The 24,285-nt window shown below is 40.3% G+C and overlaps 1 protein-coding gene across 6 annotated transcripts in view; it reads right to left on the reverse strand.

The window, feature by feature from the left end:
• Nucleotides 1–24,285, reverse strand: part of CWH43 (cell wall biogenesis 43 C-terminal homolog) — a 79,877-nt gene that overhangs the window by 43,905 nt on the left and 11,687 nt on the right. For 3 of the 6 annotated variants that reach the window (XM_064285830.1, XM_003415873.3, XM_023555050.2), the window contains exons 5-8: nucleotides 20,382–20,583; nucleotides 13,994–14,082; nucleotides 3,569–3,826; nucleotides 512–637 (exon numbers count right to left, since the gene is read on the reverse strand). In XM_064285830.1, the coding sequence (XP_064141900.1) occupies nucleotides 512–637; nucleotides 3,569–3,826; nucleotides 13,994–14,082; nucleotides 20,382–20,583 (675 nt within the window). The remainder of the gene's footprint in view (nucleotides 1–511; nucleotides 638–3,568; nucleotides 3,827–13,993; nucleotides 14,083–20,381; nucleotides 20,584–24,285) is intronic. The other 3 variants (XM_064285829.1, XM_064285831.1, XM_064285832.1) reach the window with 3 other exon arrangements.

Raw genomic sequence — 24,285 nt, forward strand, 5'->3', positions numbered from 1 at the left:
TAAAGTATCAAGTTCTTGAGGGTGGGGAACATTTTTTTACTCATCTTTGTATAACACTTAACAACTACCTAATACACTATCAGCACATTGTAGACATTCAATAAATATTTTTATTTAATCCAGTCTATCTGTAACGAATCAGATATTGAATAGTAAATTAATAACATGCTTAAGTTTCTTCATTGACATTCCAAACATAATCCATTCAATCTCCCAAAAAAGGAGAACTAGAAATGAATAAATCATCTCAACTATTAGAAGAAAGCATTTTAGAAATTTCACCTGTTAAATTATCATATCCATATTGTATGTGAAGCAAAATGAATACAGAAGTTTTTAAAGTACTTCAGCAAAAAAAAAAGGAAGCTATCTGTTAATAACATTGGTAAAATGTTGATAATTGTTAAAACTTGGTGAAATGTACAAGAAGATTCATTATACTTATTACTTTTGTATATGTTTGAAAATTGATATAATAAAATGCTTTTAAAAAGCATAAAACTATACTTACAAAGTTTCACGTATTTTTCACTCTTTCTGAAAAGCATTTTAGGACTATTTTTTGTTTGAAGAAGAAAGTCAAGGCTTTTCTTAGGACCAAAGAGCATATTTAGCCCAATAATTAGCATCATTGTCCCTAATAAAAGAGAAATGAAGCATATATTATATTTTCATACCCCAAATCCTTCCGATGGTATATTCCAGGAGCCAAAATGTCATTTAAATGAACATACCTTGAAAATTCAGTTATTGAGTTAATTTAGCTCAGTACCGTACTCAGTAAATTACTCTAATAGTAATATTAATAATTAGGGCAATTATAAGAAATCAAGTAGAGTTCTAGGAATCATGCTCTAATCGAGGGGGCCCCAGACTTTTCCTGATATGGGATTTCTTTTAATTTCCTGAGTGCTTCCTAGTTGTTAGGTTGCTGACATGATAAGTCATTGGCCATGAAGGAATGACTGCTGACTACACGGAGAAGACAGAGCACAAGAGAAAGGGGCCTTCTGAACCAATCTTCTCTAGGGAAGAGACCATGCATGCACCAAGCTGAGGAACAGGACAGAGGGTGTGTAGGTTCTATATATGATGGCATTTGTGGCAGTAATTCTGACCTAGGATACAGGAAATGCATGCCAGAGCTCACACTGTGCCAATAAGGCTGGCCAATAAAGTTGAGCTAAATTAAGATGCTTTACAATATGTAAAGTTTACGTACTTCTAAAATCATACATAATAAGAATGGAAACAGGGGTATGATTGAACAATATGTAAATTAGGAAATGCCAAGTAATGGTTTAAGCTAGCAAAAAAAAATTGCGATCAATTTCCAGAAAAGAAAAAGAGGAGCCTAAAAAATAAATGTATAACTAATTTCTGATATAAAAATGTATAATTTCAGTTCAATTGTATTAAAAGCTACTCTGAATGTTACCAGTGTTCCCTGGTTTTCTTGCAGCCTTATTAGCCTAACGTTCATGTTTACTAAAAAAAGTCTCAGTTGTATAAGGCTCTAAGAAGGCAGTTTCAGCACCCCCAGAAGCAGTGAACAGTGAGAAGGAACTCAAAAAGCTCATCATTCACAACAATCTGAAGAAACAAACTTAAACACGGAATGGAATACTCATGGGCTCTTACTTTCATTTGTTTTCTCCACATGGCTGACCTCTAAGCAAGCTGGAGTTAGAAAAAAAGCAGGGCATTGGACAGGAGGAGAGAGCAGGACAGAGTACACACACCTGAAAGAAACCAGAAGAAATACAAAGTTCCCAAAGCCAAGACCATCCCAGAAGAAATGCAGCAATGTACCTCTCTAATTAAATATGAGCTGGTAATTATCAGAGATACAAAATCCTCAAAAGGCGATTCTAAAATATTTCATGCAATTTAAAAATATACCTTCCAAATCAGCCTGTTCTGACAGCTGCCTACTGTCCTGACAGTTGTCTACTGTCCTGACAGTTGTTGTGAGGTATAAACGTTTAAGTGAAAATGTACAGAGTTGTTGGTTATATGCCAGGGACACAATAGACAAGGGCAAAGGAACACAAGCTGTAGTCTATACATCTCCTTTATAGCTCTCATCCTAATTGTAGTTTTATATGTATTTGCCTCCTTTATTGCTGAAATGAGACAAATATGTACAAATTGCAAACACAAAATAAATTAATAATCTCATTTTAATTAATATCTCATTTTATTATTTATTAACCGGGAACCCACCAAAGTTCCGGCAGTCAGGGACAGTATGTGTCTTGAATCTCTAGCACCTGCCAATGTGCCTGGCACTTAGTAGGTGCTCAATAATTTTTTAAATAAATAAATGGCTAAGTAGAAAAATAAATGTGTGAACAACAAGAACTAGCTCCCGTATTAACATTTTTTCTCCTCATTTCTCAAAGAGTTTATTCTGGAAGCATTTAACATATTTTACTTAAAACTAAAATGATAAGCAACATTTGATTTATGGATGCCTGGTGAATGCCAATAATTTTATTATTGCCAGATGACAATTTTTAAATATTAGACTAAGCTATGTTTATGAAATTTTAATTCTGGTACATAAAATCATAACTACTGAACTAGAAAGTGAATTTTTTCCATGATTTCAGAATTTATCATTTACATGATTTCAGAATTTATCATTTACAATAAGATAAAACCCAGAAACCCATTGCCGTTGAGTCGATTCTGATTCGTAGCAACCTTATAGGACAGAATAGAACTTCCCCATAGAGTTTCCAGGGAGCGCCTGGTGGATTCAAACTGCAAACCTTTAGGTTAGCAGCCATAGTGCTTAACCACTATGCCACCAGGGTTTTTTGTTGTTGTTGTTGTTGTTGTTCTCTTGAATTTTATCTCTCATTTATATTTACCACATTTTTACCAATAAAATATATTTTGCATGTATTATCTTATTATCTCTAGAATAAAATCTAGAGATAAGATAATAGAGATTATCTTATTATAAGATACAGAAATTATCTTATTATAAGATATAGGGATTATCTTATTATCTCTACAATAAAATGTAAAGACAAGATAATAGAGATTATCTTATTATCTTATCTCTGCAATAAGAAAATATATGCAAAATATATTTTATTGGTAAAAATGTGGTAAATATAAATGAGAGATAAAATTCAAGAGAACCAAAAAAAAATCAGTCTTTCTCTCTACTTCCCAACCTACTGTTGAAGTACCAGCATGAGCATCATAATCAGACCTTTTCCCAAGATAGCAAATAATACAAGTGTTACACAGTACCTTTTTTACCCTTTAATATGGATTAATTTTTTTCCACAAATAATTCACTAAAGCCACATTTGCAATAATAAATATTACTGAAACTCAATGATGAATTAAAAAATTTGTTAAGTAATAGTTTAGACATTCTTCAAATTTCTTGTTTCCATTTTTGTTTTAGTCAAGAAAGTCTATTTCCCTAAGATAAGCAAGGTCATCCTACTTATTTCCACCAGTCACATAAATGGCTAAATCTTGGTCAGGCCTGAGGTGTATTTTTGAGCAGCTGCTTTAATCCAGACTTTTCAAATGTACTCACCCAAAAGCAAATCAGATCTTTCTCTAGCATAGATGCCTCCTGGGACAAACTTAAAAGCTGTACACCATGCACAGAAAAATATTTCTAGAAGATAAAATATCATGGCAGTGGTCATGGTTTTTCCAGGGCTTGTCCCTGAGCTAATAAGGTGTCCGAGCACTTGAGGCCACAGGGACGCTGTGAAGATGGCAAGCACACAGCCAGAAATAGCAGCTGCCCACGTGGGCAGGTAAAGGAGGCCTGCAGCTGAAGCCGCTCCTATTTGTGAGAGTGAGAGAGAGAAAAAAAAGAATCAGACAGGAAAGTGCCAATAGTCTCTTTCATTTTCTTATTAAAAAAAACGAAGGGGTTGGTGGTGGAGAATAATAAGCTTACAGGATAACTGATTTATAGTTGTTCAGAACTTGAAGGCACATTAGGGAACAACTGGTCCAATCTCCTGACATGAAAAAACGGAGGTCCCTGCGTGGCACAAACTATTAAAGGTTAGCAGTTTGGACCAACCTGGAGGCACAGCAGAAGAAAGACCTGGGGATCTGCCTCCATAAATATTACCGCCAAGAAAACCTGTGGAGCACAGTTCTACTCCGTAACACATGGGGTCACCACAAGTCAGACTTGGCTCAATGGCAACGAGTTTGATTTTTTGTTTTTGGTTATCGAGGTTACAGTGATTTGTTCAAGGTCACGCAGCTAGTTACTGGCACCACGACTACAGGTGGAATGTGGGTCTAGTAAATCTCAGTCAAATGGTAGTTTTTCACAAAGGCAAGGACAGGGAAGAAAGCAATTTCAGATTATTTGTGTTAAGATCTTAACATTGATAAAAATAGCAAATACCTGTAATTACCAAAAATATGTTCACTAAATTTAACCACCCAGATCCAGGACGTTAGAAAACACATAAAGTCAGTGTGGTCTCCAGAACATTTTTAAAGGACTTTCTAAAGAAATCCTCCCCTGCCCCGCCCCTGCCATTTAAATGCTGCCCCTTGTCCTAAAAAAAAAAAAAACCAAACCCAGTGTCGTCGAGTCGGTTCTGACTCATAGCGACCCTATAGGACAGAGTAGAACTGCCCCATAGAGTTTCCAAGGAGCGCCTGGTGGATCTGAACTGCCGACCTTTTGGTTCGCAGCCGTAGCACTTAACCAGTACACCACCAGGGTTTCCGCCCCTTGTCCTACAATGTGTAAATAGAATTTCTCAACCACACAGTTAAAAGAAGACGTAACTGATAAAGTACAGTATAAACAGAGAATTCCTTAGTCAGTCTGTTCATTATTCAGGAGTGTTGGGGCCTATACAACCTGCCTCCAGTAGGCACTTAGTAAATGTTTACAGTTTGTGGAGCCAATGCTGAAGTAATATAACATTTCTCCCAGTTTCTGTGAAATCAGCTTTGAGATGGCATTTCAGGGCTCAAAAAAAAAGTTTTTTTTTTTTACAGCACCCCGTTTTGGAACTATCACTATGACATCTTTCTATAGATATGATATTTTCTACACTAGTCTGTGTAGAAATTTGAAAAATGCATAATTACAAAAGAAGCACTTTAGAGCCACCTTAGACTAAGACAACCACACCCAATACTTGTATTTTTCCTGTGTATACAGAGAAGTACTTTTACATAAATGGAATCATAAAACACATAAATAATTACATTCTGCTTTTTATGTGATATTACATCAACAGTATTTTCTCCTGTTATTAATTTTTCCTAAAATATCGTTTTTATGTATATATGTGTATATATATATATATATACAATATTCCATTGGGTGAATACAAGTAGCCATTTTTCTATTCCTGGATAAAACAGGAACTCAAGCAGATATTTGTACACCAATTGATGGGATATTGTGCAGCCATAAAGAGAAATGAAGTTCTACTATATGCTATGACATGGATGAACCTTGAAAACATTATCTTGAGTGAAATAAACAAAACAAATAAACAAAAAAACCTGTTCAAGAAACTAGACAACTGGGAGCTCCTAAAAATCAAACACTTATACTCATCAAAAGTCTTCATCAAAAGAATAAAAAGACAACCTACAGACTGGGAAAAAATTTTTGGTTACGACATATCTGAAAAGGGTCTAATCTCTAAAATCTACAAGATACAGCAACACCTCAACAACAAAAGATAAATAAACCAATTTAAAAATGGGCAAAGGATTTGAACACACACTTCACCAAAGAAGACATTCAGGTGACTAACAGATACTTGAGGAAATGCTCACAATCATTAGCCATTACAGAAATGCAAATTAAAACTACAATGAGATATCATCTCATCCCAACAAGGCTGGCACTAATCCAAAAAACCAAAATAATAGATGTTTGAGAGGTTGTGGAGAGACTGGAACACATATCCACTGTTGGTGGGAATGTGTTGCTGTTGTTAGGTGCCGTCGAGTCAGTTCCGACTCATAGCAACCCTGTGCACAACAGAACCAAACACTGCCTGGTCCTGCGCCATCTTCAAAATCGTTGTTATGCTTGAGCTCATTGTTGCAGCCACTGTGTCAATCCACCTTGTTGAGGATCTTCCTCTTTCCCGCTGACCCTGCACTCTGCCGAGCATGATATCCTTCTCCAGGGACTGATCCCTCCTGACAACATGTCCAAAGTATGTAAGACGCAGTCTTGCCATCCTTGCCTCTAAGGAGCATTCTGGCTGCACTTCTTCCAAGACAGATTTGTTCCTTCTTTTGGCAGTCCACAGTATATTCCATATTCTTCATCAACACCACAAATCAAAGGCGTCAACTTTTCTTCGGTCTTCCTTATTCATTGTCCAGCTTTCACATGCATATGATGTGATTGAAAATACCATGGCTCGGGTCAGGCACACCTTAGTCTTCAGGGTGACATCTTTGCTTTTCAGCACTTTGAAGAGGTCCTTTGCAGCAGATTTGCCCAATGCAATGCATCTTTTGATTTCTTGACTGCTGCTTCCATGGCTGTTGATTGTGGATCCAAGTAAAAGGAAATCCTTGACAACTTCAATCTTTTCTCCGTTTATCATGATGTTGCTCATTGGTCCAGTCGTGAGGATTTTTGTTTGCTTTACGTTGAGGTGCTGTCCACACTGAGGGTTGTGGTCTTTGATCTTCATTAGTAAGTGCTTCAAGCCCTCTTCATTTTCAGCAAGCAAGGTTGTGTCATCTGCGTAACGCAGGCTGTTAATGAGTCTTCCTCCAATCCTGATGCCCCGTTCTTCTTCATATAGTCCAGCTTCTCGGATTATTTGTTCAGCATACATATTAAATAGGTATGGTGAAAGAACACAACCCTGACACACAACTTTCCTGACTTTAAACCAATCAGTATCCCCTTGTTCTGTCTGAACAACTGCCTCTTGATCTATGCAAAGGTTCCTCATGAGCACAATTAAGTGTTCTGGAATTCCCATTCTCCGCAATGTTATCCGTAATTTGTTATGATCCACACAGTAGAATACCTTTGCATAGTCAATAAAACACACGTAAACATCCTTCTGCTATTCTCTGCTTTCAGCCAGGATTCATCTGACATCAGCAATGATATCCCTGGTTCCACGTCCTCTTCTGAAACCAACCTGAATTTCTGGCAGTTCCCTGTCAATATGCTGCTGCAGCTGTTTTTGAATGATCTTCAGCAAAATTTTGCTTGTGTGTGACATTAATGATATTATTCTATAATTTCCACATTTGGTTGGATCACCTTTCTTGGGAATAGGCATAAATATGGATCTCTTCCAGTCAGTTGGCCAGGAAGCTGTCTTCCATATTTCTTGGCATAGATGAGTGAGCACCTCCAGCACTGCATTCGTTTGTTGAAACATCTCAATTAATATTTCATCAATTCCTGGAGCCTTGTTTTTCGCCAATGCCTTCAGAGCAGCTTAGACTTCTTCCTTTTAGTACCATCGGTTCCTGATCATATGCCACCTCTTGAAATGGTTGAACATTGACTAATTCTCTTTGGTATAATGACTCTGTATCCTTCCATCTTCTTTTGATGCTTCCTGCATCGTTTAATATTTTCCCCATAGAATCCTTCACTATTGCAATTCGAGGCTTGAATTTTTTCTTCCGTTCCTTCAGCTTGAGAAATGCCAAGCGTGTCCTTCCCTTTTGGTTTTCCATCTCCAGCTCTTTGCACATGTCATTATAATACTTTACTTTGTCTTCTCAAGACGCCCTTTGAAATCTTCTGATCAGTTCTTTTACTTCATCAATTCTTCCTCTTGCTTTAGCTGCTTGACATTCGAGAGCAAGTTTCAGAGTCTCCTCTGACATCCGTCTTGGTCTTTTCTTTCTTTCCTGTCTTTTCAGTGACCGCTTAATGGATGATGTCCTTGATGTCATTCCACAACTCGTCTGGTCTTCGGTCACTAGTGTTCAATGCATCAAATCTATTCTTGAGATGTCTCTAAATATAGGTGGGATGTACTCAAGGTCATATTTTGGCTCTCGTGGACTTGCTCTGATTTTCTTCAGTTTCAGCTTGAATTTGCATATGAGCAATTGATGGTGTGTTCCACAGTCGGCCCCTGACTTTTTTCTGACTGATAATATTGAGCTTTTCCATCGTCTCTTTCCACAGATATAGTCAATTTGATTTCTGTGCGTTCCATCTGGCGAGGTCCATGTGTATACTTGCCGTGTATGTTGGTAAAAGAAGGTATTTGCAATGAAGAAGTCGTTGGTCTTGCAAAATTCTATCATTCAATCTCCGGCATTGTTTCTATCACCAAGGCCATATCTTCCAACTACTGATCCTTCTTCTTTGTTTCCAACTTTCGCATTCCAATCACCAGTAATTATCAATACCTCCTGCTTGCATGTTCGATCAATTTCAGACTGCAGCAGCTGATAAAAATCTTCTGTTTCTTCATCTTTGGCCCTAGTGGTTGGTGCGTAAATTTGAATAATAGTCATATTAACTCAAAATTAACAATTTTGAATCGGTGGGGATGTAAAATGGTACAACTACTTTGGAAACCAATTTGGGGTTTCCTTAAAAAGCTAGAAATAGAAGTACCATATGATCCAGCAATCCCACTCCTTGGAATATACCCTAGAGAATAAAGAGCCGTCCCATGAATAGATATATGCACCCCCATGTTCACTGCAGCACTGTTCACAATAGCAAAAAGACGGAAACCACCTAGGTGCCCATCGACAGATGACTAGATAAACAAATTATGGTACATAAACACAATGGAATGCTACAGAACAACAAAAAACAATGAAGACTCCTCAAAACATCTTACAACATGGATGAATCTGGAGGCATTATGCTGAGTGAGACTAGTCAGATGTAAAAGGGCAAATATTGTATGGGACCACTATTATAAGAACTCAAGAAAAGGTTTAAATACAGAAGAAAACATTCTTTGATGGTTACAAGGGTGGGGAGGGAGGAAGGTGGGAATTCACTAACTAGACAGTAGACAAGAATCATCTCAGGTGAAGGGAAGAACAGCAAGCAATACAGGGGAAGTCAGCACAACTGGACTAAAGCAAAAGCTAAGAAGTTTCCTGAACACAACACTTTGAGGGACAGAGTAGCTGGAGCTGGGGCCTGGGGACCATGGTTTCAAGGGATATCTAGGTCAATTGGCACACAAAGTTAATCAAGAAAATGTTCTGCATCCCACTTTGGTGAGTGGCATCTGGGGTCTTCAAATGTACTGTGTAGCCATCTAAGATGCTTCAATTGGTTCCAACCCACCTGGGGCAAAGGAGAATGAAGAACACCAAAGACACAGGAAAATATTAGCCCAAAAGACAAAAGGGCCACATAAACCAGAAAGAACTAGATGGTGCCCAGTTACCACCAATGACCACCGTGACAGGGAACAGAACGGAATCCCTGACAGAGTGGGAGAAAAGTGTGGAGCAGAGCTCAAATCCATGTAAAAAGACCAGACTTTATGATCTGATTGAGACTGGAGGTATCCCCGAAGCCATGGCCCCCACACGCTCTGTTAACCCAGAACTAAAACCATTCCTGAATCCTACTCTTCAGACAAAGATTAGGCTGGACTGTATAACACAAAATAATACTGGTGAAGAGTGTGCTTCTTAGTTCAAGCAGATACACAAGGCCAAATGGGCAGCTCCTGGAAGCAGGATGAGAACACAGGAAGGGACAGGAGCTAGTTGGATGGACACGGGAAACCAGAGGTGGAAAGGGGGAGTGTGCTGTCACATTATAGGGGCTGCAAGTAGTGTCACATAATATGCGTATAAATTTTTGTATGGGAAATTGAGTGTAAACTTTCACCTAAAGCACAATTAGCAAAAAACTGTTCAGCCATAAAGAGAAATGAAACTTCCAATGTTAAGGTTTTTAAAATAACACTCTGGTAACCATCTTTCTTTTTCAATAAATCTCTTAGCACATCCCTGATTATTTCCTCAAAACAGATTCCTATAAATACAACTACTCTGACAAAAGATGGAAGCATTTTAATGAGTGTTATTACTTGTAGTCAATCAATTGCTTCCCTGAAAGGTTATACCATTCTTCACTTGCAATGGAAACCTTGCCAAGAGTGTCTTTTAGGCCTTGCCAAAATTACTTCTTTTTAAAAATCTTTATCAAATTAGTATGGAAATAGTATCACACTTCAAATTGCATTTATTTGATTATTAATGAGATTGATTTTTTCCTGTTTATTAGCATACAATGACTATTTTTAAAAAATAATGAGATCTAATTTGATATTCTAATCTAAAGCATGAGAATGATTTTGTTATCTCTCTCTTACTCAGAGAATTACCTGGAGGAAAAGAAAGCATCTGTTCAAATTTTCCTTGATTGTTCTTGATTTTATTTTTTAATTTAGTTTCTACTTTTAAATAGGCTATATATTTTTAGTTCTATTAAAACTGTATTTTTAAATAGGTCATAAATTCAAAATACATAATTAGAAGTATACAAAAGGGTCCCTCTGACTGCTGTCACCAACTAGAGCCCTTGAGTGAAGGCAACCGACGTGTTTTCTTCTGCATCCTTCTACAGATATTCTATGCGTACAAAGAAACATATATGCGTGTGCATTTTCCTCCCTTTTTGCACACCAATGGTAGCATATGATGCACAATGTGAGTCCCTTTGTCTTTTTCACTGAACTGTATGTACCTTAACTGGTTTTCATTTGAGACTCAGTCCTCCAAATCATCACCCTTAAATCTTTATAATGTCTAAGACATTACGCAGAATGTATGGTAACTGAATATTTAAATAATATTTACAATAACTAACATGTAAGTTTTCAATAGATTAATTTTTCATATGATAAAATTATACACACATTGTAGAGTACACTGGGGCTCTATTCACTGCATTTAGGACATCTATGCCTCTTTCACAGAACTTTGATTTTGGTAATTTACTTGCCATCAAGCTCCTGTATCTCTGCTTTTATGAAATTCTATTGGCCACTGCCGTAATTAATTTCATGCTGAGTCCCCAGGTGAAATCGCAAACTTTAACTGCGCAATGATAAAATATGATTCATTTTTCTACACCCTGCTTTATGATACGGTTTCCAGAGATGATTCACAGTGAAAAGTGAGTGCCACCTCAAGATAATTAAGTGTGAGCTCCAACTTATTTCAGGAGAGCCAGCCATGAGAAAAAGAGATAAAGCTCAAGAATTATGTCCCTGCTTTTCTCTCCACTGTAAACAGCCTATTACGAGCCTTAAATCTGCCTGCCCCTAGGATCTTTAAAATTAATATTTAATACTCCAGAGAGACAGGAAAACTAGATTAGCTTTGACTGTCAGGACCATAACCTTACTCATCTGGAAAAATAAGCATAAGTTGTTTCTCACAGCTTTTCTGTTTTTTGACTAACCATCTATGTTCCTGTGTACCTCAGTTTCCCCATGTTTAAAATGGAGCTGGGAATTATCTGCTCAATAAGCATTTTGTCTATATTCTATGACAGAAGGCATGATGTAAGTGCTAAAGAAACTTTGAATGTGTTTTGTGCTCCTTTCCAAATTGCATACAGATTAGAAGTTATATATGACTCACTGCAAACTAGTGTTAAAAGATATCAGTCCCATTGCTGGGCTGAGGGCTGTGGGCACCAGGTCTAGGGGAACATCTAGCTCAACTGGCATAACATAGTTTATAAAGCAAATGTTCCACATCCTACTTTGGGGAGTAGCGTCTTGGGTCTTAAAAGCTTGTGAGCATCCATCTAAGACACTTCACTGGTCTCACATCGTGGGGAGCAAGGGAGAATTAAAAAAGCCAAAGACATAAGGGAAACATTAGTCCAAAGGACTAATGGACCACATCTACCACAGTTTCCACCAGACTGAGTCCAGCACAACTAGACGGTGCCCAGCTACCACCGCTGACTTCTCTGACGGGAATCACAACAGAGGGTCCTGAGCAGAGCTGAGGAAAGATGTAGAACAAAATTCTAACCCACAAAAAAAGACCAGACTTACTGGCCTGACAGAGACTGGAGAAACCCCGAGAGTATGGCCCCTGGACACCATTTTAGCCCAGTAAAGAAGTCACTCCTGAGGCTCATCCTTCAGCCGAAGATTAGACAGGCCCATAAAACAAAACGAGCCTAAAGGGGCACACCAGCCCAGGGGCAATGACTAGAAGGCAGGAGGTGACAGGAACCCTGGCGATTGGGAACCCAAGGTTGAGAAGGGAGAGGGTTGAGACTGGAGTTGACTTGTCATGGGTCACTAGTGTTCAATGCATCAAATCTATTCTTGAGATGTCTTGTCATGGGGTGGTAACCAATGTCACAAAACAATATGTGTACTGTCTAATGAGAAGCTAGTTCATTCTGTAAACCATCTAAAGTACAATTTAAAAAAAAAAAAGGTATCAGTCCCCCTTTTTGATGAAACTCAAGAGGCAGCTCTCTGGTAAGAAAAAAAGTTACTCCTATACACACACACTTCCACACACCTTAAATGGAATGCCTCAGTCTACCAAAAAGTACACAGCCAAACAGCCAACAAGTTGCCGTCAGGTCAATTCTGACTCATGGGAATCCCATGTGTGTCCAGTAGAACTGTACTCCACAGGTTTTTCATTGGCTGATTTTTTTTTCTTGCCAGGGCTTTCTACCAAGGTGCCTGTCTGGGTGGACTCCAACTGCCAACCTTTTAGTTAGCATCCAGGTGTGTTAACCATTGCACCACCCAGGGACTCCAAAAAGTACACAAGCAAGTAAAAATCAGCTCAACAGGCCTGCAACAGTTTGCTCATGCAGCTCCTAGAGGATAGGAACCTGGTCAACCTCATTAATTCACAGTCTATTGGGATTATACATTCAATTCCATGCAAGTTCAATGATGCTTATCCTATACAGAAGTTTTCTTATTATGTTACTTATCCCACATCTTCTATTACTGATGCATACAGTCCCACAAGCTGCAGGAAGCTTCTAGTGCAGCACTCTGAATCTCCTGCTTAATTTGCACAAGGACACCTATTCTCACAGAAACCAAATTGTAGTATTTTATCTCTAACAGAGTAAGAACTTTTTAACACCAAAACTGACTATAACCATGTCTGCCTTTTAAGGAGACAAGGAAAGACTGACACAATTCAGTGATAGGAAAATAAGTACAAATCTCTCTCATGCTTACAAAAAATGATGGGAGAGGAAAAAAAAGGGGGAGACCCTGGGTGGTGCAAACAGTTCATGAGCTTAGGTGTTAAGCAAAAGGTTGGAGGTTCAAGTCCACCCAGAGGCACCTAGTGATCTACTTCCCAAAAAAAACAGCCATTGAAAACGCTATGGAGCACAGTCCTACTCTGACACACGCGGGGTCACCATAAGTCAAAGTCAACTCGATGGCAACTGGTTTGAAATACAATAGTCTTCACCAATACTTCTGTAATCCTAAAGGGTGTGACTGGGAGGAGATGGTCCAAGTCTCTGAATAAACAAACATGGACCCAAAAGCTTGGTAGAGGGTAGAGAGTTAAATTGTTACATGTAAAAGAAAAAGGAAAGTTAGTTTCAATATGTAGTCCCAAAAGAGAGTGTTCCTAAAAAGCTGAGAAGCAAGGAACCTTGGAGAGAGGATGGGATCTAGCAATATGGCAATGTATAGCCCTTCGATCTCCTTACACCTTCGGTAAAATCCGCTATGCAGGATTATGGCAGTATAGTCAGGGGGGAATGGGGCGGCCACAGGAGGAGAGGGAGAGTGAAGTGGGATAAAGCAAGAACCTGGAGCCAGTGGTCACCAGTGAACTTGGTTATATCTGGATTAAGCTGCTGCAGTTGGTTGTAATAGCCCACTTGGCAACAGCACATATTTGTATCGCTACTTCAGTCATCTACTCTCAGTCTAGCTGCATATGCTTACAAGTTCATTGACTGGATAACCAAGCAGAATGACTAGCATCTCTGCAAGAAAATTCCACATACCTGTAACCCACCAGATTAAACTGGAACCAGGAAACCATGAACAAACCGAAAGCATCAATCCACTTGCCAAGCCCAGCAAAACTGCACCTCTGTCAAAAAAGATATGCTGTAAAACACTTGGATTATTAACATTTCATTGTCCCAAATACAAAACAGATATATACCTCCTACCTCTAAGAATTAACATGAGTGTGAAATAATCAACAAGATAATGAGAGCCTAGTGGGAGCCAACACTCAGGATATTAAAGTAATAAAAACTCTAACTTGAGAAAAATAATACCTGAAGTCTTTCATGGTCAATGTAAACACGGTAATTGAGTTTTCTCAGACTATTAAATTATAGTCCATATTGGCTGTGTGACATTTTATACCACTGCCAAAGACAAAAAGAAAAAGTTTCTATTTAATTTGCCTTTTTCCCTTTCTCTTCTCTATCTCAATACTGATTTTATCTATAGTTTTTGCCTTCCTGGGACTGGTGTCAGTTTGATAAATAATTAGTAGTTGTGTGATTTTTTTTTTTAAAACAACCCCAAACTATCTTATTCTTTTGCTATTTGGGAAAGTACTTGTAGGAGAAGGAAAAAAAAGAATTTAATTAAACTTTAGGGGAAAATCTCCAGCAGCAATAACAGCTACAACAATGCACTTAAGTAAGAAGGTATAATAAAAAAAAATAAACTAAAATGCACAGCACTTAACATACTAAGGGAAAGAGCAATGAGTAACCGGCCTGAAGTACATGCAGCTAGTAAGGGTGAGAGTGTAAAAACGGCCTTCAGGCTCTGGAGTGAGGCTCTTAGTCACTACACTGCCTGCTCCTACCTCCTGAGCTTAAGGATTGCCCTGGGTCTATAGAAGATTAGATGTGAGAAAGGGCTGTAGAGGACAGTTTTGGTCTTTTTCTATAAGTAATTAGACAACAAATATTTCTGAGTGCCTATTATGTGCCCTGCTGGTGTACTGGTTAAGAGCTTGGCTGCTAACCAAAAGGTTGGCAGTTACAATCCATCAGCCACTCCTTGGAAACCTTATGGAGCAGTTCTACTCTGTTATATACAGTTGCTCTGAGTTGGAATCAGGTTTGGTACTATGCGCCAAGGAGCCATGGTGGGGTAGTGGTTAAGAGTTTGGCTGCTAACCAAAAGCTCGGCAGTTCAAATCCACGAGCTGCTCCTTGGAAACCCTATGAGGCAGTTCTACTCTGTCCTATAAGGTCACTAGGAGTCGGAACTGACTCGACGGCACCTAATAATAACTATGTGCCAATGGGGCACACTGGTGGTTCAATGGGAGAATTCTTGCCTCTCATACAGGAGACCCGGATTTGATTCCCAGACAACACACCTCATGCACAGCCACCACCCATTTACAGTGGGGGATTGTGTGTTCCTATGATGCTAAACAGGTTTCAGTAGAGCTTCCAGACTAACACAGACTAGGAAGAAAGGTATGATGGTCTACTTTCAAAAATTAGCCGATGAAAACACTATGGATCACAATGGTCCGACCTGCAACTGACCATAGTGATCATAGTGATGGCATAGAACTAGGCAGTATTTTGTTCTGTTTTGTACGCGATGGTCATGAGTCAGGGGAGGGGGAAACCGGAAGGCCACTAACAACATCTATGTGCCAGGCTCTGTTCTAGGTGCTTGGGGGATACATAAGTGAGCAAAGATTTCTTTCCTGGGTAAAGCCTAGTGGGGATGGGAGGGTGTGGGTGAGAGACAAACAATAAACACAACTAATACCAGTAAGTAATACAGGATATCGGAAGGTGGAAAGTCCTACTCTACGGTAAGGGGACTGAGAGTGCTGCGGTGCGCAGATGGGAAACAGGAACATGTGACTAAGACACAGTTTGTCCTCCTTCCTCACCCTCCCAGCAGCCAGGATCGGTATGCTCCTTTAACTTCCAAGATCCCTTCAGCACCCTCTGGGCCTCTCCCTCACCTCTTTATCCCACTGAAACCTACCAATGATCCATTCCTTTAAGCGGAATCTAGTGAATTTAAGAAAGCAATTCCTACTATGATGGTGGTAGGCGATGATGGTCTAATGCAACATTTCTCAACCAGGGTTCTGAGAAACAATAACTTTATAGGATGTTAATAGGTGTTCTCAAAAAGGATTCTCATGAAGCCAGCATAACCTGTACAAGGTCATGGAAGCTCCATAGACATATCCAAACTCCCTGAGGGACCAAATTGCTGGGCTGAGGGCTGTGGGGACCATGGTCTTGGGGAACACCTAGCTCAACTGGCATAACATAGTTTATAAAGAAAATGTTCTACATTCTACTTCGGTGAGTAGCATCTGGGGTATTAAAAGCCTGTGAGCAGCTATCTAGGATACTCCACTGGTCTCACCCCTTCGGGAGCAGGGAAGAATGAAGAAAACTAAAGATACAAGGCAAAGGTTAGTCCAAAGGACAGCCTCGACCAGACTGAGTCCAGTACAACTAGATAGTGCCTGGTTACCACCACTGACTACTCTAACAGGGATCAAAATAGAGGGTCCTGGACAGAGCTAGAGAAAAATGCAGAACAAAATTCCAACTCAAAAAGAAAGACCAGACTTGCTGGCCTGGCAGAGACTGGAGAAACCCTGAGTGTATGGCCCCAAGACAACCTTTCAGCTCAGTCATGAAGTCACTCCTGAGGTTCACCCTTCAGCCAGAGATTGAACGGGCCCATAAAACAAAACGATTCTGAAGGGGCACACCGGCCCTGGGGCAAGGACTAGAAGGCAGGAGGGAACAGGAAGGCTGGCAATAGGGAACCCAAGGTTGGGAAGGGCGAGTGTTGACACTTTGTAGGGTTGTTAACCAATGTCACAAAACAATATGTGTACTGTTTAATGAGAAACTAGTTTGTTCTGTAAGCATTCATCTAAAGTACAATTAAAAAAAAAATTCCCATGAGGCCAGAAGAAGTGGGTGGTACCTGGCTACCATTACTGAATGTTTTGATCAAAGATTCTATAGAGAATCCTGATCAAAAGAGAGAAAAGGTTGAACAGAATTTCAAATTCTCATGGAATCCAGACTTTTTGGAGCCATGGAAACTGGATGATCCCCCAAAACTACTGTCCTGAGATAATCTTTAAACTTGAAGCCAAAAATATCTCCTGAAATCTTCTTAAAATCAAACAACAGTTTAGCTTAACTAGTAAAGAATGTCTGCCTTGAGCACTGTGCTCTTTTAAGGTCTAGGTATATGTAATCAAATTGACAACAGCAACTTGAAAGATTAGATAGAAAACTTAGAAGGCAGTGAGTTTATGTTCATAGCAGAGGAACAATTTGGTAAAGGTGGGTGAGAATGGCTGTATAACTTGAAGAATGTAATCTATGTCACTGAACTGTACATGTAGAAATTGGTGTATATTCTGCTATGTATATTCTCAACAACAACAAAAATAAATTATTTGGGGAAAAAAAAAGAATTCCATGCTCAAATAAGTTCTGAAAACTTCTAAGAGGCTCTAATATGCTAATGTGTGCTGTGAATCTCAAAGAAGGGATATGAAATGCAGTATTTCTCAAACCTATATGATCTAGAAAGCTTCTTTTTTTTTTTTTTAGAGCACTTATTAATATCTCAAGACACTAACAGTTCACAGAACACAATTTGGGAATTGCTATATCTCCACCTTCAAAGTCTCATCTCATTTACAAAATTACAAAATGTAGGAAGAGAAGACCTTCATTTTACAGGTGACAAAATCAAGGCCAGAGATGAAACATGATTGACCCAAAGTTGAATGGTGAGTTGCTGTTGCCACGAGGACGCATGTCCAGCCTTGAGTTCCTAATTCAATTCTCCTTTTGTTCTTCCACACAACTTACGTGTGTTTTAACAGGGAACTGTGGAAGGAAAGCTTTGATACATGAGAATAAACTCCTTCCTTTCTCCTCACTCCCTTTGTTCCTTTCTTCCTTCTCTCTTTTTCTCCCCAGTGTGCTAAAGTATCCAGGATGAAAAAGATATAGACTCTGGATGAGATAACCTATGTAAAGTTGCTAGTTCAGTGCCCAACACAACATAAACCTGTTGCCATCATCAAGTCAATTTTGGCTCAAAACTGAGCACTTAACCACTGCGCCACCAGGCTCCTCAGGTAATAAATATTAGTTCCTTTTCCATTCCCTGCCCTCAAGGAACTTAGTGTCTAGAAAGAAAGACACAAAAATCCCTGCAATGCAGAATAAAGAGCCCTGGTGGTACAATGGTTAAGCACTCAGCTGCTAACCAAAAGGTTGGTGGTTTGAACTCAGCCAGCAGCTCCTCGGGAGAAAGACCTGGTGATCTGCTTCCATAAAGATTATAGGCAAGAAGACCCTATGGGGAGGTACCATGCTATCATACGGGTCACTATGAGTTGGAACCAACTCAACAGCACCCAACAATACAGAGTAATAAGGGATATAACAGAGAGAGAGAGATTCAAGGTAGTATGTAGCATAAAGGAGAGAACTCCTGGGATGATCAGAGACGACTTGAAAGGAGATGCACAACTGGGTCTTGAAGGGTGAGTAAGAGCTTGCCAGGGTGCGTAAGAGCTTGCCAGGGTGCCAAGACAGAGAGGACAGCCCAGGCAGAGGGCACAGCGTAGGCATGCAGATGGATCACCGGTATGGCCCAGCACTTCCATGGAACTGTAAATGGGGTCGGCCAGGTGAAATACAGGGGATAAGGGGATAATGCAGGGAGTATTTGTAAAGGTAAGTAGAGAGATCAGATTCTATCTCATATGGCCTGGTATGTGATTAAAAAAAAAAAATGCTGAATGGTTTTAAGAAAGGGAGCAATGGAGTCAGATTTACATTTTAGAGAGGCCACCCTGGGGCAGTATGAAGAAGAGATGGGCAAGGAGGCCACACTTAAGAGAGGGAGAGAGAGAGACCATTAGGAGACAATTGGAATAGCCAGGATGAAATATGGTGAGGACTCCACTAAGACAGATAAGATTAGAGAGGAAGGGATGGAGTTGAGAAAAGTAGCGGAATTGACTGGACTTCATGCCAGTCAATTGGGAGAAATGAGGAGAGCAGAATGCTGGGATGATTCTTGGTTTTCGGCCTGGGTAATGGGGTGGACAGATAGCGAAGATGAGAGCGGAGAAGAGGAAGAACAACTGAGAGACTGGAAAATACTGAATCCAGACTTGGACATGCTGAGTTTGAGAAGCATGTGGATATGCTCAGAATGCCTGCTGGAGAAAGATCCAGCACTAGAAGAGAAATGTGAGGCAGAAGGGCTGCACCTGGCCACTGGAGAAAAGGCATGTCAGGAAGAGTAGAGAGAGGATCAAAGAGGACCAAGCACACAGACCAACACTTAGACTTAATACTGCTAACTCCCCAGGGTTGGAGCAATTCTCAAGGTAGTATTCCTCTCAAAGCCTCCCAGGGCTTCCATCCTTTGCAGAGAATAGCAATAGGTTTCTGTGCCCCAGGCAGGCAACCTGGTCTCTCCCATCAGGGCACTCTGGACTAATCCTACCAAATGGCCATAACTGTAATGCAGGCGGGGGGCAGAGGAAACGGTCAGGGAATACCAAACCTTTCCTGACACTGAGAAGGCTCCTCTATGTGAGGATTCCTCAGAGCACCTATGCAGGAGCTCTGGAAGCCTCTTACTTAGCAGGCACAATCCCCAGTCCTCCCTCATATGAGGAGGGACTGCTTTTCATGTATTCTTCAACACAGAGGCAAATGCCCTCCTGGCTCCTTCCTATCAGAGTATACAATAAATTCACACAATGTTTCTGATATCTGTTGCCGTCAGTTGTGGCTGACTCAGCTCTGACTCACTGTGACCCAAGTTCACAGAATGAAACATTGCCCAGTCCTGTACCATCTTCTCAATCGTTGGTATACTCTCAAGTCCACTGTTGCAGCCACTGTGTATTTTGAGTCCCTTCCAACCTAGGGGGCTCGTCTTCTGCCATTGTATCAGACAATATTCTGTTGTGATCCACAGGGTTTTCATCGGCTAATTGGAGCCCTGGTGGCGCAGTGATTAAGAGATGGGCTGCTAATCAAAAGGTCAACAGTTTGAATTCACCAACCACTCCTTGGAAATCCTATGGAGCAGTTCTACTCTGTCCTATATGGTTGCCATGAGGCAATGAGTTGGGGTGGGTTGAATATTTGGAAGTAAATCACCAGGCCTTTCTTCCTAATCTTAGTCTGGAAGCTCTGCTGAAATCTGTGCACCATGAGTGACTCTACTGGTATTTGAAATACCGGTGGCATATCCAGGGAAAGTGGACAATGAAACACCTGGCTACCACACACAAAGCTGCTCAACAAGGAAGGTATCTCTTCCTCCAACCGTAGTTGTCATTGTTTTGATTGCTTCCAACACTAAACTCACCCACATGGGTTAGGATTTGGCCCTGGGTGTGGATGCCCACTCACTGCCCATCTGGAAACAAGAGAGACCTCTCCAAATATCCAATGGGTGAGGAACACGAGGCTACCGAAGGCAGCTCCCGTCAACAGCCAGTTAGGTTTAGAGGCCATCCCTTTGGCTACCTCGCCATTCTTCTTGCCCTCAGGCTTACCACAGTCATCGTCTAGAATTAAAAAATGGGAAAGGGTCAGTTATGAGGAAATTCGCCGTCTGTATTTAGTTTAAGAAACTTTTACCAAGTGAGAAATGGTACCTGGCTTCAAGGAGATTATTCTGGAAGAGATGAGACATGCCAGTAGGATCTGAAACAAATATGCTGAGAACTATTCAGTGGAGAGACTGTTTCAGGCAGGCTAGATCAGGAATGGTTTCAGGAGAACAAGCCATTTTGGAATTTGACAAGTGGAAACACCGAAGGTTATTAATTTCATTATTTCATGTAGAGTTGGCAGTATGAGCAAAATTATATTCGGGAAAAGTAAATGGCATGTTCAGGGAACAAATGTAGTCCAACTTGAGTGGAACATTTCCAGTTCACCAGGCTGCTCCCCCTCAAAACAACAGGGCTCTCTCTCGTCTGTGTCCAGAGTAATAATAAAACATTTATTAAGCAGTTATTATGTGCAAAGCCCTGTTCTGGGCTTTGCACATTAACTTCTCTCACCTTCACAACAATTCTATGAGTGAGGCTCTATTACCAATTCCATTTTACAGTTTAGAAAACTGAGGCCCTAAGAGATTAAATAACTTGCCAAAGACCACACGGCTAATTTCTCTTTACAAACTGGGATTCAGGCTTAGACAGTCTGGCTCCAGTGCTTGTGCACTTAACTATACACCACACCTCACAGTTCTGTCCAACCAAAGAGTCTTAATTCTCATAGTATCAATGACTTTGCATACAAAAATGTAACAACATGGAGAAAATGCTATCTTCTTAGTAGCCAAGGGGGAATTCCTTTATGGGAACAGAGAACCTGTTGGGTAGATGCTTTGTGACACTGTAAAGCCCCGTGCAGAGTAGGAGGAACTTCAAGGTCTGCCTGTCAGGCTGGCATTCCATTTCAAAAGGAAGAAGTTATTCTGTCAATAAAGGGGCCGGAATAACATAGTTTATAAAGAAAATATTCTATATTCTACTCTGGTAAATAGCATCTGGGGTCTTAAAAGCCCATGAGCGGCCATCTAAGATACTCTACTGGTCTCGCCCCGTCAGGAGCAAAGAAGAATGAAGAAAATTAAAGACACAAGGAAAAGATTAATCCAAGGGACTAATGGACCACAACTACCACAGCCTTCACCAGACAGACTGGGATCACAATAGAGGGTCCCAGACAGAGCTGGAGAAAAACGTAGAACAAAATTCTAATTCACAAAAAAATACCAGACTTACTGGCCTAACTGAACCTGGAGAAACCCTGAGTGTATGGCCCCTGGACACTATCATAGCTCAGTAATGAAGTCACTTCTAAGGTTCACCCTTCACCCAAAGATTAGACAGACCCATAAAACAAAATGAGACTAAAGGGCACAACAGCCCAGGGGCAAGGACTAGAAGGCAGGAGGGGATAGGGAAGTTGGTAACAGGGAACCCAAGGTCGAGAAGGAAGGAGTGTTGACATGTCATGGGGTTGGTAACCAATGTCACAAAATAATATGTATACTAACTGTTTAATAAGAAGCTAGTTTATTCTGTAACCCTGCATATAAAATACAATCATAAAAAAATAAATAAAGGAGCCAAAGGAAGAAGGAACAGAGCTGAAAGCAGTGGACATGAGGGTAGAGGAGAGGTAAGGAGAGAAGAGAGGCCAGGGATGGGAAGCTAAACAGAAAGTATTTGGAGAGAAAATATCTAACTCACTTTGCTGAATAACAACACTCTCGGCTGCTAACTGAAGGGCTGAAGGTTCAAATCCACCCAGTGGTACTTCAGAAAAAAGGCCTAGCAATCTACTTCTGAAAAATCAGAACTATGGAGCACAGTTCTACTCTGACACACCTGAGGTCACCATGAGTTGAAGTCGACTTGATGGCAATGATTTTTTTAATATATGAAATTATATTTGTTTGGATGTCTTATTTACAGGTAAAAAAAAACACACAAATGGCTATTTCCAAATTTTTGCTAAACAATGGGCAGACATTCCTATATTTAAGTATTTTAAATAGCATATAAATTACCACTACCGCTTCTGCAGATTGTTTGGGCTATACATAGAAGTAAATGTATGAAAAACTTACTCAGGACATTTATGGATTCTGTAAATACATATACACATTGTGTGTGTATGTGTGTGTGTATCTACGTGTGTGTGTGTATATATGTACGTGTGTATATATATACATATATATAGGGAGCTCTGGTGGCACAGTGGTTAAGAGCTATGGCTGCTAACTAAAAGGTCAGAAATTTGAATCCACCAATAGCTCCTTGGAAACCCTATAGAGCAGTTCTTCTCTGTCCTATAGGGTCTCTATGTGTCAGAACCAACTCGACGGCAATAGATTTTTTGCTATATATATGGAGGAGCCCTGGTGACACAGAGGAGCCCTAGTGGCACAGTGGTTAAGGGCTCAGCTGCTGAGCAAAAGGTTGGCAGTTTGAACCCACCAGCCATCCTACAGGAGAAAGATGTGGCAGTCTGCTTCCATAAAGATTACAGCCTCGGAAATCCTATGGGATAGTTCTACTCTGTCCCTATAGGGTGCTATGAGTCAGAATCGACTTGATGGCAGTGGGAATATATATACGTATGCAACTGGTTTTTTTTATGATGAGTAAGCCCTGCAGCAGTCAAGACATTAAATAACATATTATATTGGGCAAATTTGCTGCAAAAGACCTCTCTAAAGTGTTAAAAAAAACAAAGATGTCACTTTGAGGACTAAGGTGTATCTGACTCAAGTCATGGTTTGCCTCATATGCATGTGAACACTTGACAATGAATAAGGAAGATCAAAGAGGAATTGATGCCTTTGAACTGTGGTGTTGGTGAAGAATATTGAGTATACCATGGACTGCTAGGAGTACGAAAAAATCTGTCTTGAAAAGTACAGCCACAATGCTTCTTAGAAGCCAGGATGGCAAGACTTCCTCTCACTTCCTTTGGACATGTTATCAGGAGGTGCCAGTCCCTGGAGAAGGACATCAGGCCTGGTAAAGCACTGCGTTAGTGGTAAAGAGGAAGATCTTCAGTGAGACACAGTGGCTGCAATAATGGGCTCAAACATAGCAACAATTGTGAGGATGGCACAGGACTGGGCAGTGTTTCCTTCCGTTGTATAGAGGGTCACTATGAGTCAGAACCAACTTGATGGCACCTACCACAAGAGCAACCCCTGCCCCAGAACCCCACAAATCTTCAGGGGTAGCCAGATATCCTGGGGAAGCTGGTGAGGAGTCTGAGTTGTATACACAGGGGCAGAAACAGAGGAAGGGACTGACAGCCAGCAACTGGGTCACATAAATTTAAAACAGAAGCGAGAAAGAAGAAAACCCAAGTCAGGAAATGTAAATAATACCCTAAGTTCAGATCCTTATCTGGCTGTACCTGTGAAATTTGCTGCCTGTTTCTTCCTGTAAAACACATATCAGGTGACTAGATCAAACATATATTAGGGGGCTAGTTAGGACTAAATGTTCTAATATTAATGTTATACGACCAGTTCACTTGCATGATTTCCCCCTATTCTCACCACCCATTTCGTGCCAAAATTGGGGCCAGAGGGGAATTATACAACCATTTTGTTCATGGTGAGCCAACACCCTCTACACTTCCATTAATCTGGGAGATTCCTCTTCACATTTACAAAAGAACAGTGGTTCACTGAGAGTTACAGAAAAAGCCAGGAGCAAGTTAAT

This window comes from Loxodonta africana, chromosome 5 (assembly GCF_030014295.1).
Source record: "Loxodonta africana isolate mLoxAfr1 chromosome 5, mLoxAfr1.hap2, whole genome shotgun sequence".
Taxonomy (NCBI): Eukaryota; Metazoa; Chordata; class Mammalia; order Proboscidea; family Elephantidae; genus Loxodonta; species Loxodonta africana.